This window comes from Mustelus asterias, chromosome 25, assembly GCF_964213995.1.
Source record: "Mustelus asterias chromosome 25, sMusAst1.hap1.1, whole genome shotgun sequence".
Classification (NCBI taxonomy): Eukaryota; Metazoa; Chordata; class Chondrichthyes; order Carcharhiniformes; family Triakidae; genus Mustelus; species Mustelus asterias.
Window position 1 is genome coordinate 32463716 of NC_135825.1, and position 15606 is coordinate 32479321.

A 15606-nucleotide genomic window follows, 5' to 3' on the forward strand; every position below is an offset into this window, starting at 1 on the left:
CCAACAAATAGTGGGGAATAAATATTATTGGAGTGAATGGTAAGATGAAAGGAAATGTTAAAGTTTATTTATTAGTGTCACAAGTAGGCTTACATTAACACTGCAATGAAGTTACTGTGAAAATCCCCTAGTCGCCACACTTCAGCACCTGTTCGGGTACACTGAGGGAGAATTTAGCATGGCCAATGCACCTAACCAGCATGTATTTCGGACTGTGGGAGGAAACTGGGGCATCCGGAGGAAACCCACACAGACACAGGGAGAATGTACAGACTCCGCATTGACAGTGACCCAAGCCAGGAATCGAACCCAGATCCCTGGCGCTGTGAGGCAGCAGTGCTAACCACTGTGCCACCCACATGCTGGACAAATTCAACAGATCTGGCAGCATCTGTAGCGAGAAAGAATTAATGTCTCAGATTTAAGTGATCCTTCTACAATTAAATACCTAACTGTGGTGGTCAATCTCCACACTAGCTTGTAGCTCACATTTGATCTTTCACTCGAAGCTTGGCAGATTGCATGTTAATACTGGCTGTTAATATAACAGTTTTTAAGTTAACATTTTGTATTAATTAGATCTGAACCCAATCCTGTCTTTCCAAAGCCATTTTTAAGTGTATTAGAACATAGCAACAGAACATTGGTATTCTATGGTATATGTACATTCTCCCTGTGTTTGCGTGCTCCTCCGAGTGCTCTGGTTTCCACCCACACTCCAAAGATGTGTGTGTTAGGTTGATTGGCCATGATAAATTGCCCCTTAGTGTCAAGAGGATTAGCAGGATAAATACGTGCGATCACAGGGATAGGGCCTGGGTGGGATTGTTGTTGGTGCAGACTCGATGGGCTGAATGGCCGCCTCTTGCACTGCAGGGATTCTATGATATTCCACCAGTCCAGGTATTCTTTCATATCAGTTACTCCTGTGTTGTTGAGCATTTCTCTACAAAGAAATGTGGAGACAACTATTAGATTTCTTTAGACATGCATTGCATTTTAAAATATTTTGATTTGATTTTTGATTATCATGTATTGGTATACAGTGAAAAATGTTGTTTCTTGCGCGCTATACAGACAAAGCATTCCGTTCCTAGAGAAGGAAAGGAGAGAGTGCAGAATGTAGTGTTACAGTCACAGCTAGGGTGTCGAGAAAGATCAACTTAATGCAAGATAGGTCCGTTCAAAGTCTGATGGCAGCAGAGAAGAAGCTGTTCTTGAGTCGGTTGGTATGTGTCCTCAGATTTTTGTATCTTTTTCCCCACGGAAGAAGGTGGAAGAGAGAATGTCCAGGATGCGTGGGGTCCTTAATTATGCTGGCTGCTTTGCCAAGGCAGCAGGAAGTGTCGACAGAGTCAATGGATGGGAGGCTGGTTTGCATGATGGATTGGGCTACATTCACAACCTTTTGTAGTTTCTTGCGATATTTTATAGAGCAGGAGCCATACCAAGCTGTGATACAACCAGAAAGACTGTTTTCTATGGTGCAACTGTAGGAGTTGGTGAGAGTCGTAGCAGACATGCCGAATGTGTTTTGGTAATGTGTCATGGGATTGTTTTCTGTCCTGCAGTCTGCCATAAAGTAAGGGGCTCACTGCTAACTGCCAGGTAAGTCTCGCTGAGAGATTTAGCAATCTCTCTGGTGAGTATTTCACTTGTAATGCCACGCAATGATTTGACTGTCATGTTATTTACTGGGTATTCAGAGTGGACATCATCAGGCTGCTGAGCAGTCAATCACATTAAAGGATTTTCACAAACATGAAAACAGGGGGAAAAAATACACGAAAATAAAATCAGTTGATAATGTTTGAATGGATTACATTAAATATTGGAACTTTTTCATGGGATGAACATAAGAGATAAATATTCTCAAAATATATTTGTTATGAGGTTAAAATTCTACATAACAGGACTCAATAAATTTTAATTACTTTTCAGGGACAGTTCTGTTGTTCATTGAACACATCATCATAAAAACCCAGTTACACCTGAGTTAACAAGGTATGACTTTAAGAGGTTCTAAACATGCGTGTGGGTGTTGAGATGGAGAGCCAGGATTTCCATGCTCATCTACTCACACCTGACGTCATAGAATCCCACAGTTCAGAAGGAGGCCATTTGGCCCATCAGGCCTGCATTGACAATAGTCCCACTCAGCCCCTATCCCTGTAACGCTACATATTTATCCTGCTAATCCCCTTGACACTAAGGGGCAATTTAACTTGGCCAATTCACCTAACCCGCACATCTTAGGAGTGTGGGAGGAAACTGGAGCACCTGGAGGAAACCCATGCAGACACGGGGAGAATGTGCAAACTCCACACAGACAGTGACCCGAGGCTGGAATTGAACCTGGGTCCCTAGCGCTGTGAGGCAGTAGTGCTAACCACTATGCCACCATGCTATGCTGCCCCTATATATATAAGTGAGTTTAAATATAACACTGGGAACTATTCAAGAAGTACCACAAAGTAAGTTCCTAATTTTGTATAAGAATAGAAAGCAGTATCTGTGTTGTTGAAATGATACTTCATAAGATTCTTGACTTTTATTTCTCTTTCTTTCTCTCTCAGGAATACAGTGCATCATGTCAAATTTTTGAATCTGATAATTGACGACAACACCTCCTATTTCTGGCTCTTGTGGATCTTATCTCAGTGGCAACAAGAGGGCTAATAATCTTTGTTCCGGGACAGAAATAACTCGTTCTTATATCTCAGGAGAATTTCTACCGACTGATGCAAAACGGGATTACAACAAGAAGCTAAGGGAACTACAATAAACACTGCAAACAGATTGGAGAAGTTACAAAGTTAGAAAAGGAAACTACAAACCTCAGCAATGTGCACAGCTTTATAAAATATGCAGCAAGAAATAAGTAAACATACTTCAACTACACAGATGTTATTTGACATGCTCTATGGGAGACTGCTGCTTTTTTTGTGCTTTCCAAGAGGTTCCCAGATTGCATAGCCACCACCTAGCAACACAGTCATTAGACGACAGTATTTTTCTGGCCGCGTTATGTTGGAAATGATTATTCAGTAGGAAATGGCGTGTAAGAGAAACCTCTATTTCTGGTCTGAACATTTGTCTTTACTTTTGTTTCTGTCTAGTTTTCACTGGCTCGACCCAGTTATTGGGAAGCCAAAGGGAACTTCACGTCCCCATGTGAATTCCATAAGAATTGATGGGGACATTGCTCTGGGGGGACTTTTTCCGGTGCATTCTCGGGGCGGCTCTGGTGCTAACTGTGGAGAACTGAAAAAGGAGAAAGGAATACACAGGTTGGAAGCAATGCTATTTGCCTTAGATAGGATCAACAATGATCAAGATCTTCTTCCCAACATCACACTGGGAGCGCGGATCCTAGACACCTGTTCCAGAGACACCCATGCCTTGGAGCAATCGTTGACATTTGTACAAGCTTTGATTGAGAAAGACAGCACTGATGTGAAATGCATGAGTGGAGGACCACCAATCATAACCAAGCCAGAACGAGTGGTGGCTGTTATAGGTGCTTCAGCAAGTTCTGTATCCATCATGGTTGCCAACATATTACGTCTCTTTAAGGTAATATTGAAGTAATTTAACTTGGAGATGTGGTTTCTACTTTTTGCAAGCAGAGGATCCAGCTTTTGATTTATCACAGAAAATTATCATTTGACATTAAGCTGTCTAATTTTTATTTGTAATTCACCGATATGAACAGTGCAAGATTACACTGTTTTAATGTGAGTAATTTCCAGAAAAATATTCATGCCTTAAAATAACCAGCCTCCACGGCCTTTGAGCTAGAGTAATTAAACTTTGCTTTAATTATTCATATTGGAACTGCCAAACTTGGGTGGAGCTAGTGGCACAAGCTGATGCTAAAATAAGCAATTTGGTTGTTACAGCCATTTGGTTGACTGACAACTCTTAACAGTTAACTTTGTGTGCAGGTTTTGTTCTATCAAATATCAGTAGTTAAAAAGATATTAGAGACAGATTTGTTGGTCACATCATTGCACAGAGTCTTTAGGTTTTGCTGAACACTTTTGTGAAGTTTTACACTGCAAAATCAGTGCCAACTACTACTTAATTACAGTGGAGCCCCGTTTTAACGCGATGGTTGGGGTCCATAAAATGTAATTGCGAATGTTATCTGGGTCGCGCTAAATCGAGGTCACGCTAATTCACTAAACCGGAAATAGTTTAAAAAAGGGTCCGTCGCCCGATCGCGTAATATCCGATTTCGCGCTAAATCGGGGCGCGTAAAACCGGGGCTCCACTGTACCAAGTCAAAAACATTAACCGTGTCGTGATCAGGAATGGAACCAACAATACCCTGTCAGAATTTGTTTTAAATAGAACCAAGTGAAATGGAAGCACACTGGAGTTGCATGATGTCTCTGCCACTTAGAGACCAAACAAACCCCCCAAAACTGCAGCTAATTTTGTGATACAATTGCCAGATCATTAATTTGACCTCAGCACTCATATGTCTTCTCTCTGATGGACTATATTAGAAGGTGACAGATTTTTTGGAAGATCCTCTTGTTTCACATATTGGCGTGTATATTGTATTGTGTTATGTTGCACATAATAGTAAGTGAAGTGATTTTATCCTGAAATGTTGAAAGTTGGGTGTATCTCTTAAATATAAATACTTAATATATTAACATTTGTTTGGTACCGCCTACACTAATGTAATACATCTCCACTTCATGATATAAACCAAATGTCTCAGTAACTTTTAGTGCAGTACTGCCTAGATTCCTGCAAGAAACAAAATTGGTAAGGCAAACTTTAAGCAGTGATTTACATAAAGGAAGCAAAGCCTAAGATATAGACCATAAAGACAATTGACTCAGGTCTTTGTCAGAAAGGAAAAAGGGAGATGTGGTTCCATCAGTTTGTACTTAAAACTCGATTAAACACACAAGCATATATAGCAGAGGAATTGTTGCATTTTCCCCTATGCAATGTGAAAAAAGTCACGCAAAGAAAAGATTGGAAACATGGAGCTGGGGCTGTTTATGATAATTCAGTTCCATGACTGACCAATTTTTCATTCAGTTGATTTGAGTAAAAAAATACAACTTAAAAACCATACAATTCCATGGTTTTACCTGACAAATTGCTCAACATAATCTCAGTAATAGCATTACTACAGCAAAAGGAGGATGGTAACGTTTAGTTATTGCCGACAGTTGCAGTTATGACAAACTACTGTATCTTCTGAGGCACTCATCATTGCAAATGACAAATTCCAGGTGGAATCTTGTCGAGGCAATGGGGGCCTCAGCTCTACATTGCCTCCTTTAGGAAGAGTATGTTGCATCTCAGGCACTTGACATGCCAGCCTTCCTACGGGATAAGGATCCTGAGGTCAGAATTCACCCCTCCCCCTCACCAAGAGCTACGATTCAATCAGATGTTGGCAGCTTTAATTAACAGCAGTGCCACTGGGAGGCAGTGGCTGCTATCAGTACAACACACATGTGATGCTGAGGATCAACACTGAATCCCAGGCTGGAGACGAGTGATGGCAGGGGGTTGGGGGGTGTGACAGCAAGGGTAGGTAGTGGCTGTCAGAGGACCTGCTCTTTCCCGATGCTAGTTCCCTCAATTAGACACCGTGTTCCTTTGAATGAGGACCCTTCTGGGAGCCCATAAGCAACTGTATGCATTATTGCTTATTGTGCTCCCCACACAGTTACCACCCCCCTCACCCCACCCCCTCACCTGCCCATGGGGTTAATAGCTGTGGTGGCTGGATGATCCCTGAAGTGGGCATTAATTGTCCACTTAAGGGCCTCAATTGGTGGCAGGGTGGGAATGTTGTCCCTGAGCCTTCTTGCTAAGGACCTACTTAGGGTGGTAGTGGAAAGTTGATGCAGCCCCTATCCTCCATCCACCGACCTAATTACATGCCCCTGCCACTGCACTGTACATGGGGATGGGTACCAGATTCTACCCTATAATTACAAACCATATCGTAAAATGTTATGATAAGGCACATTTGCTAATGTGCCTTATCATCGTATCACCTAGCAAACATGATCTATTTTTATTCTGTTCATGAATGTATCATGCTTCTGTAACGCACTATGTGAACAAAGACATCTACAACACCACCAAATGAGATAGAAAGAAATGGGAGTGAACCGAAATGGGCAAAGAATCAAACTGAAACACGTGGAGCTGTTTCTGATGAATCAGACCAAATGTAGACCTTTATCCAATTCATTTTTGTCAGCATTTTACTTTGATTCAAACCTGTAGACCATCAAGTTCTCATGAATATTGCTGAGAAAAGAGACATGCTATCAACTTTTCATTTTGCATTCAACTTGACGTGGCACACATGTGCCAGGCAATGACCATCTTGAACAAGAAAGCACCTCGCCATCTTGCCTGGACATTACTGACACTGAATCACCCACTATCAACATCCTGAGGGTTACAGTGAACCAGAAACTGAACTGGACCAACTATATAAATACTGTAGCTACGAGAGCAGGTCAAAGAGTGGAATTCATAGAAGCATAATTGAATTATAAAATCCCTACAGTGCAGTGCAGGGACCCGGGCTCGATTCCCGGCTCGGTTCACTGTCTGTCTGTGTGGAGTCTGCATATTCTCCCCGTGTCTGCGTGGGTTTCCTCCGGGTGCTCCGGTTTCCTCCCACAGTCCAAAGATGTGCTGGTTAGGTACATTGGCCATGCTAAATTGCCCTTCGTGTCCCCGGATGCGTAGGTTAGAGAGATTAACGGGTTAAATATGTGGGGTTATGGGGATAGGGCCTAGGTGGGGCTATTGTCGGTGCAGACCCGATGGTCTGAAGGCCTCCTTCTACACTGTAGGGATTCTGAGAAGGAGGCCAGTTGGCCCATCGAGCCTGCATCGGCAACAATCCCATCTTAACCCTATCCCCATAACCCCATGTATTTACTCTGCTAATCCCCCTGACACTAAAGATCTATTTAGCATGGCCAATCAACCTAACCCACACATTTGAAGTGTAGGAGGAAACCGGAGCACCTGGAGGAAACTCACGCAGACAAGGGGAGAACATGAAAGTTCCACACACTCAGTCACCTGAAGCTGGAATTGAGCCCAGGTCCCTGGCACTGTAAGGTAGCAGTACTAATCACTCTGTCACCATGCCACTCTGCAGTGAGTAACTTACCTCTTGACTCCTCAAACCCTGTCCACCATCTACAAGGCTCAGGCCAGGAACGTGATGGAATATTCTCCACTTGCCTGGATGAGTGCAGTTCCAACAACATGTGAAGTTTGGCACCATCCAGGACAACGCAGACCATTTTATTGACACCACAAGATTAACATTCACTCCCTCCAGCACCAATGCATAGTGTGTACCATCTACAAGATGCATTGCAGAAACTTACCAAGGCTCCTTCAACAGCATCTTCCAAACTTGAGACTTCTCCCACCTCGAAGGTCAAGGGCAGCAGATTCATGTGACTACCACTTGCCCTCCAAGCCACACACCATCCTGATTTGGAACTATATTGCCTGTTCCTTCACTGTTACTGGATCACAGTGCTGGAACTCTCTCCCCAACCACACTATGGGTGTACCTATACAACACGACTAATCAAATAAAATAGTATTTCCTTCAGTTGTTAATAATAGGCAGAGTGCAGACCATACTTGACTAGCCCACGCTTGCAAAACCCAAAACAAATGCTGTTAGATGTGATTCCAAGATGGGGCAGCACTGACAGAGCAACACTGAGTGTGCTAATGTCTGAAATGACAACCAATTTAAGCGAACGGGCAGGATTCTCTGGACGTTCATGCCAATGGGATTCTCCCATCCCACTGCCGTGAAACGAGATTTAGCTGAGCACCAAATTCTCCATCCTCTCTGACAGCAGCAACAGGGCATGAATGGCCAGAGAATTCTGGCTGATTAATCGATGCCATAACATGACTAATTTACACTTGTTATAAGCAACATATATTCATATGTGGGGACCCATTCTCTGCAAACAAAAGGAATATGCCTTGAACCTTTTTTTAAATTACCCAGCAGCTTAGGGAACCTATAGTTTTCCCATTGCTTTCTTCATGGCAATGCCTCAACCAATCAACCTTGACCTGCTAACCAATCAGCACTCTTTTCCCCTGTGGTATAAATTATTATGATCACTTGAACTTTGGTATTTTTGCATTTGTCCTGATGAGTGCAAGATGAAAAACTTTGGCAACATGCCTCTCTTTTCAGTATTATGCAAGTTCTGTTCTGCCAAGTGACAGTTTTCATATTTCTTAATGCTTCACAAATTGGCAAATTTTCAGAACTAAAATATTATTTGCATGATGAGTGCAGATCTAATATTAATTCTGACATTAATTCATTCTAAATGTACCAATTTGTAGCCATAGTTAGTATGTGATATCATGATGGGTAAGTGGCCATTTAACTTCAATTAATTTTTAAAATAATGATTTTAATGTGGGGTTTTCAATTGTGTTTTGGTGTGGAAATTCATATATTTGATTAGAAATGATTTCATCTTTTATATTTAATCCATAGACTGAACTGCAACTATGAAAGAAAAGATTACACAAACTCGGACTGTATTTTCTGGTCATAGGGTGATTGAATTGAAGTTTTGATTATATTAAGTGGAAGAGATGGGATAGATAGATAGAAGATGCTTCCAGTGCAGGGGGATCCTGGGACTCAGGGACATAGCCTAAGAATGAGAGCCAGACCTTTCAGGAGTGAAATTAGGAAACACCTTTGCACACAAAGGATGGACATCTCTTCTGCTAATGGCAATTGGTGTTAGATCAATTCTTAATTTTAAATCTGAGATTAATAGATTTTTGCGAAACAAAGATAATGAAGGGGATGAACCAAAGGTGGTGTCTATGGAGTTACTGTGCAGATCAACCACAATCCCATTGAACAGTGGAACAGGTTCGAGGAATTAAAAGGCCTACTCCTGTTCTTATGTATCTCTATTCTTAAACAAAGCTAATTGTTGCAAAATTCAGTTGCATAACATCTGTATTTTTGGCTCTGTGGGTGTCATTTCTGTCCAACATGGTATCTGCGTCACATGCCAATATTTATGATGCTGGAGTGCCAGATGCCATTTTGGTGAGGGCGTTAGTGGGCATGGACCAGATGTATGCCAACTCAGAAGATTGGGAAGTCAGTCAGTGTGTAATGCTGGTTTGATGCAAATTGCGTTATTCTTGATGCACCAACTCACGCCCTCCCTTAACCGAGTGCTGAACACCCATTCAGCAGCAGAAAGTGCATCCTCCGGTGCTATTTAAAGGCATCATCCACTAATTTCAGGTTAGTTGCTGATTGATTTCTACTAGCTGTTGTTGAGTTTATAGAAGTGTTTCTAGGGTTTCAAGTTATACAGCATAAAAATAGACACTTCAGCCCATGTTTGCACAGGCCATCAAGCACCTGTCTATTCCAAAGTGGTAGGTATCGCTACTTATTTTTTACTCATTTATGGGATATTGGCATGGCTGGGTGGGCCAGTATTTACTGCCCATTCCCAAGTGGCTTGCTAGGCCATTTCAGAGGACGATTAAGAGTTAACCACATTGTGAAGGATCTGGAGTCCCAGTAGACCAGACCAGTTAAGGATTGTCGATTTCCTTCCCTAAAGGACATTAGTTGACAAGGTGAGTTTTTAAATGAAATTCGACAATTTCATGGTCATCATTAGACTTTTAATTTTTGTTGAATTCAACTTTCACCATCTGCCATGGTGGGATTCAAACCAGTTTCCCCAGAGCATTATCCTGGGTCTCTGGATTACTAGTCCCGTGATAAAGGCGCTGAAGTCTAGAGGGAGTGGTGTTGAAGGATTTGGTCCTGGCTTTGAGAGTTCTGCAGAGGCCACTTGTTCACAGGCCAAGGTTTTCCAGCCCCATCACGGCGGGGCCTGTGATGGGATAGTTGGTGGTCTATTCACATGTCCACTCACTTTGGTGGGAAAGGTGATCTTGGCAATGGGTGGGGCTGGAAGATCCCACCCACAGACATGGGTGTGGTACTTTGTATCCCGTTGACCCGCAGCAGAACAGAGAGAATGAGCAGAGATAACACTGAGATGGACATATTGCTCAAAGTGGAGGATGGGGTGAAGGATATCTAGCAAGAGGTTATATCTATCCAGGATCTTTGGAGGGCGATTCTCCTCGCTCACACTCAGTGAGGAACAGTATGTACATTGTCTCTGCTTCAGAGAAGCTCATTCACATTGGCCATCTTTTGCAAACACAACTGCAGTCTCAGAATAGGTAATTGTGGTAATGAATTTTCATGCATTCCAAGCTAAAGCAGACACAAATTGCAACAATGACAAACTGAGCTTGCATGACTTCAAACTTTCACAGGATTACCCAGACATGGTGTGTCTTTTGATTGTCCTGCAGTGGAAACTGAGACTTTGTCAGAGTTGACTATCACCTCCACGCTGGGCTCCAAGCGTGCAAAGCCCTGTACAAGTTGGCGTCAGATTCCTGCACGCTCCTTGACAGTGACAGGAGGTTTCCTGGCAAACCTGCCCATACATCTTGTTATGCATACCATCAGTCATTTTCTGTAGGCCCCACCATCAATATCCTCGCCTGAATACTTTGCAGCAGAACATGTGTGAAACCTCAACCAATGATGGCCTACATCTGTTCTACCCTTGTGCCCGAACTGCCTAACTGGACGAGGCACTCTAGTTAGGAAGCACCTCCCCTTTAAGAGGGGCAGGCTGCCTTTAAATCATGCAACGAAGCTTAAAGTGGCGTTAGCCTTGCATGAACCTGAACTGCCTGCTGAGACATTCAGAAGTGTATTTAGCACTGGTCTGCACACTCCAATCATTAAAATTAGAAGCAGCACAAAGTGTGCATGCTGCCTGAAGTCAGAGCAAATGGTCTTGGGTCAATCATGCACTGCAGTCCACATACCCATTTTATCGTATCATCGAGCTTTTCCCCCAGTTATGTTCTTTTCTTGTGGGATATAACACAAAGGAATTCCTCGCCAATACAAAGTAATCTAAGCGGTGGTGATGATTAACTCTGACAGTGGTCGTCTGGTCTGATTAGTAAGAACATAAATCAAAAAAACCTAACTGATTAGATCTGAGTCACAAAGCCCACGATTACCAAGGACTTTGTGACTCATGATCCCCATGGCACACTTTCTTCTAAACTTTACTGACTGTAGAAATGTCTTTAGACTGAGTGGTGTCAGCACTGACATTACTTCCAGCCCACTACTCATTTACTTATTTATCGTAATCACTGCCTGAATGTGTAACAATATAAACAGTGGGTCCTGGGAGAGGAACTTCGAACCATCAGTATTTGATATAACTAGAGTGTCAAGCTAGTTATAGTGTCTTTGACGGATACTCCCATTGCTTCGACCAATGCGTGCTCAGCATGCAGACTGGTTATTCAACCTCTGGGTTGGTGACATCTCATATGATGCAAAACCAAGTCTTGATTTGCAGATCCAATTGCAGATATTATATCTCCGACCCAACTGCCCATCTTGACATGACCCAACTACCTGCTTTCAGCCCATCACCCACTCACTCACTCCCTTACCCATTGAAAGATGGGTCAGAATGTTATGGCCATTCACGCCGCCGGGATTTTCCCATCCCGCTGCAGTGAACCGAGATTTGACTGGGTGCCAAATTCTCTGACCTCGCTGCAGTGGGAGTGTGGCATGAATGGCCTGTAAGATTCAGGTGAGTTTTTAATATAATAAAAAAGGGAGAGTAGCCTTTCTTAGCTTGCCTTTTTGTCTGTTTGCTGGTCTTCCCCTTGGACGTCTGCATTGACCCATCACTGCTGTCGTTGGGATCAGAAATCCCAGTTGAAACAACGCGGGATGGTTGGGGTACAGAAATATTTGTGGGCAGTGGCAATGCACCCAGCATGGAAGATGACCGGAAGATTGAGTCAGAGACTTTTCCATTTGGATCTGTACAGGAAGTTTTTATATGCTGGTTGGGGACTTTTCAGATGGTGAGTTTTCCTATCCTGCCCCCAAAATGCTCACCAGGGAGCCTACCGCTGCTCCTGTGCAGCATGGATTGTCTGGCCATTATTTGGCTGCTTAAGAGCCTCAATTGGGGCCAGTTTGGGCAGGTGGTGGGTGTAAAGTAATTGCCAGACTAGTGGTGGGTGTGTGGAGGCGGGAAAGACACTGGCAGGAGTTCACAAATTTCTGTTTCTTTATATACTCAGTAATTAAAGTGACGGGTTAAGGTCCATAACATGCAACCTTATCGACGCTGGAAAGAATAGAAGCTCAGATAAGAAGTAACAGCTTGACAATTCTGTACTTGGATTTTAATGAAGAACTGAGGTAAGAAATTCCACAGTTTGAGGTCCTTGTAAGGAATGAATTACAGAAAACGATCAGCTTTACAATAGATGATACAATAAACACTCAATAGGTTGGGCTGAGCATGGGAGGGAAGATCTGAAATTGAAGCGACATTGGTACAATAGCGAAGTGAAAGAAATGCAGTAAAGAGACAAAGGTGATCTTCTCTCAAATTTAAATGCCAACCTTCCATGTGGAATTGAGAGAGAATCACCGTTCAGACTGGAGGTGTGAGGAGGATTACATTTCAGACTGAAGATGATAAGCAGATCATTTACTGGGTAACTAGCATTTTCTTGTGTTCTTCCCAGCTGCGGTAGAGTTGTCTGGCCAGAAATTGAAGGATTACACATGTTTTTCTTTAGTAGCCTGGGGTAATAGACGGAGTTAAGCGTTGTTGATGGGAATCTGGAAAGGCAAGACTAAACCACCAGTAATGTGAAAAGCAGCCAGAGAAATAGACCCATCAATGATGAGGGGTGGAAGTCATTTTTTGAACTTGTGGATGTCATTTAAACTTAAATTAAAGAAAAGCTTGTGGTGTTACAGACAGAAGAGTGACAAGAAAACTGTACCTATTTCCTCTTACCACTGCCTGTGTAAGCAGAAGGTCTTTTGAATTACTTTTAAAGTATGTGATGCCAATCCCTTGGTCTGTGTGATCCAATTTATTAACAATCTGCAGCAAACTCGAGTTAAGATGAACTCAGAGGGTTAGTTTATTTTCCGCATTCAAAACCCAGGGGAAGGAATGTTTGCAAAGTCCCACTCCAATTATACACACTCAGACACTGTAAGGGTTGGGGGGTGGGGGGGTGGAGAGGAAGAGGGTAGAGGAAATTAGTTTTACGAGAGAGTACAAGGACCATAGAAATGAATATTAGTTTAAGTGATTTTCTGAGCCAAAAGTCAGAGTCCAATGAGGATTTATTTCACATAAGTATTTGAGTTTTGTCGGTGCAGACTCGATGGGCTGAAGGGCTTCTTTTGCACTGCAGGTGAGTTCAGGTGGCTGAAGACTAGAGTTGTAGTATTCACTTTTCAGTTAGTATTGACTGTGGGCTGAAGTAGATCTGTAATGACTGGGTCGGTTCTGTAGGTGATGGTATGAACTCTTTCTGTGGAGATGCCGGCATTGGACTGGGGTAAACACAGTAAGAGTTTTAACAACACCAGGTTAAAGATCAGCCTCTGATCTTTGGGTAAGCGTTCTCCAAGGCGGCCTTCACAACACACGACAGCGCAGAGTTGCTGGGCAGAAACTGATAGCCAAGTTCCGCACACATGGGGACGGCCTAAACTGGGATGTTGGCTTTATGTCACACTATCAGTAACCTCCACAGCTTGCCCCCTGGACTTGCAGAATCTCACTGGCTGTCCTGTCTGGAGACAATACACATCTCTTTAACCAGTGCTTAATGCTCCCTCCACTCACATTGTCTGTATCTTTAAGATCTGGTTGGCTGTAGAGAGTCGCATTCTAATCAGTATTCTGTAACTTGATTTTGTGTCTCTGTATGCCCTGTTTGAGAGCACATATCCACTCCAACTGACGAAGGAGCAGCACTCCGAAAGCTAATGACATTTGCTACCAAATAAACCTGTTGGACTTTAACCTGGTGATGTTAAAACTCTTAATGAAATCTTTCAGCAGAGTCCAGTTTCGAGGTACAGAGCTGTTGCTCTGTGTGGAGGGGCCAACTTCTTGATGCATCATAGTTCGATGGAAGAACAGCAGACTGACCAGCTCTCAGTTCTCAAAGGCATATAGGGGTTTCAAAATGGTCAGTTGTGTGTGTGACTTTCCTTCTCCATAATTACTTAAAAAGGGATATTGATCCAGTATCTGGAATTGGCTTTGCTCTCAAGATTGATAATGTGATTGAAAGAGCTACCGTGAATGTTGAGGGTCTGGTGTTTGGAATGCAACTGTCCAGGCAAACACACTGACTAGCAGGGTGAGCTTATCAAATGCCGATTACATCCCTTTTGAACTGGACCTGATCAATCCCAAGAGTCATAGAGGTTTACAGCATGGAAACAGGCCCTTCGGCTCAACTTGTCCATGCGCCCTTTTTGTTTTAAACCCCTAAGCTAATCCCAATTGCCTGCATTTGGCCCATATCCCTCTATACCCATCGTACCCATGTAACTATCTAAATGCTTTTTAATAGGCAAAATCGTCCCCGCCTCTACTACTACCTCTGGCAGCTTGTTCCAGACACTCACCACCCTCTGTGTGAAAAAATTGCCCCTCTGGACACTTTTGTATCTCTCCCCACTCACCTTAAACCTATGCCCTCTAGTTTTAGACTCCCCTACCTTTGGGAAAAGATATTGACTATCTAGCTGATCTATGCCCCTCATTATTTTATAGACCTCTATAAGATCACCCCTCAGCCTCCATGCTCCAGAGAAAAAAGTCCCAGTCTATCCAGCCTCTCCTTATAACTCAATCCACCAGGTCCCGGTAGCATCCTAGTAAATCTTTTCTGCACTCTTTCTAGTTTAATAATATCCTTTCTATAATAGGGTGACCAGAATTGCACACAGTATTCCAAGTGTGTCCTTACCAATGTCTTGTACAACTTCAACAAGACGTCCCAACTCCTGTATTCAATGTTCTGACCGATGAAACCAAGCATGCCGAATGCCGCCTTCACCATTTTGTCCACCACTTTCAAGGAGCATGAACATGTACCCCTAGATCTCTTTGTTCTGTAACTCTCCCCAACGCCCTACCATTAACTGAGTAAGTCCTGCCCTGGTTCAATCTACCAAAATGCATCCACCTTGCATTTGTCTAAATTGAACTCCATCTGCCATTCATCAGCCCACTGGCGCAATTGATCAAGATCCCGTTGCAATTGGAGAGAACTTTCTTCACTGTCCACTGTGCCACCAATCTTAGTGTCATCTGCAAACTTACTAACCATGCCTCCTATATTCTCACCCCAATCATTTATATAAATGTGTGATATGAGTCTTAGCAGCTGTATAGGTATAATGTGTTTTGATTTGCAAGTATCCTGGTATTTTGTGATTACAAGGGGTCTGTACAATAAAGTGTGAGATTGTACAAGCTGAGCAAAGAATTGCTTTGTTCTTCTGAGGGATAGCTCCCAGTCAAAGGGTCACCCTGTGGTCAGGTGACATGTGGCAGCCTTTTTTTGGTTGTCTGTTCAGAAATATAAAGACGAATAATG

The 15606-nt window shown here is 42.9% G+C and overlaps 1 protein-coding gene across 1 annotated transcript in view; it reads left to right on the plus strand.

Moving 5' to 3' along the window:
- The first annotated feature begins 3300 nt into the window (after positions 1–3300).
- The window catches only part of LOC144511889 (metabotropic glutamate receptor 4-like), a 1280229-nt gene continuing 1267923 nt past the window's right edge, over positions 3301–15606 (plus strand). The window contains exon 1 of the mRNA XM_078242320.1: positions 3301–3576. Coding sequence (XP_078098446.1) covers positions 3301–3576 — 276 coding nt within the window. The remainder of the gene's footprint in view (positions 3577–15606) is intronic.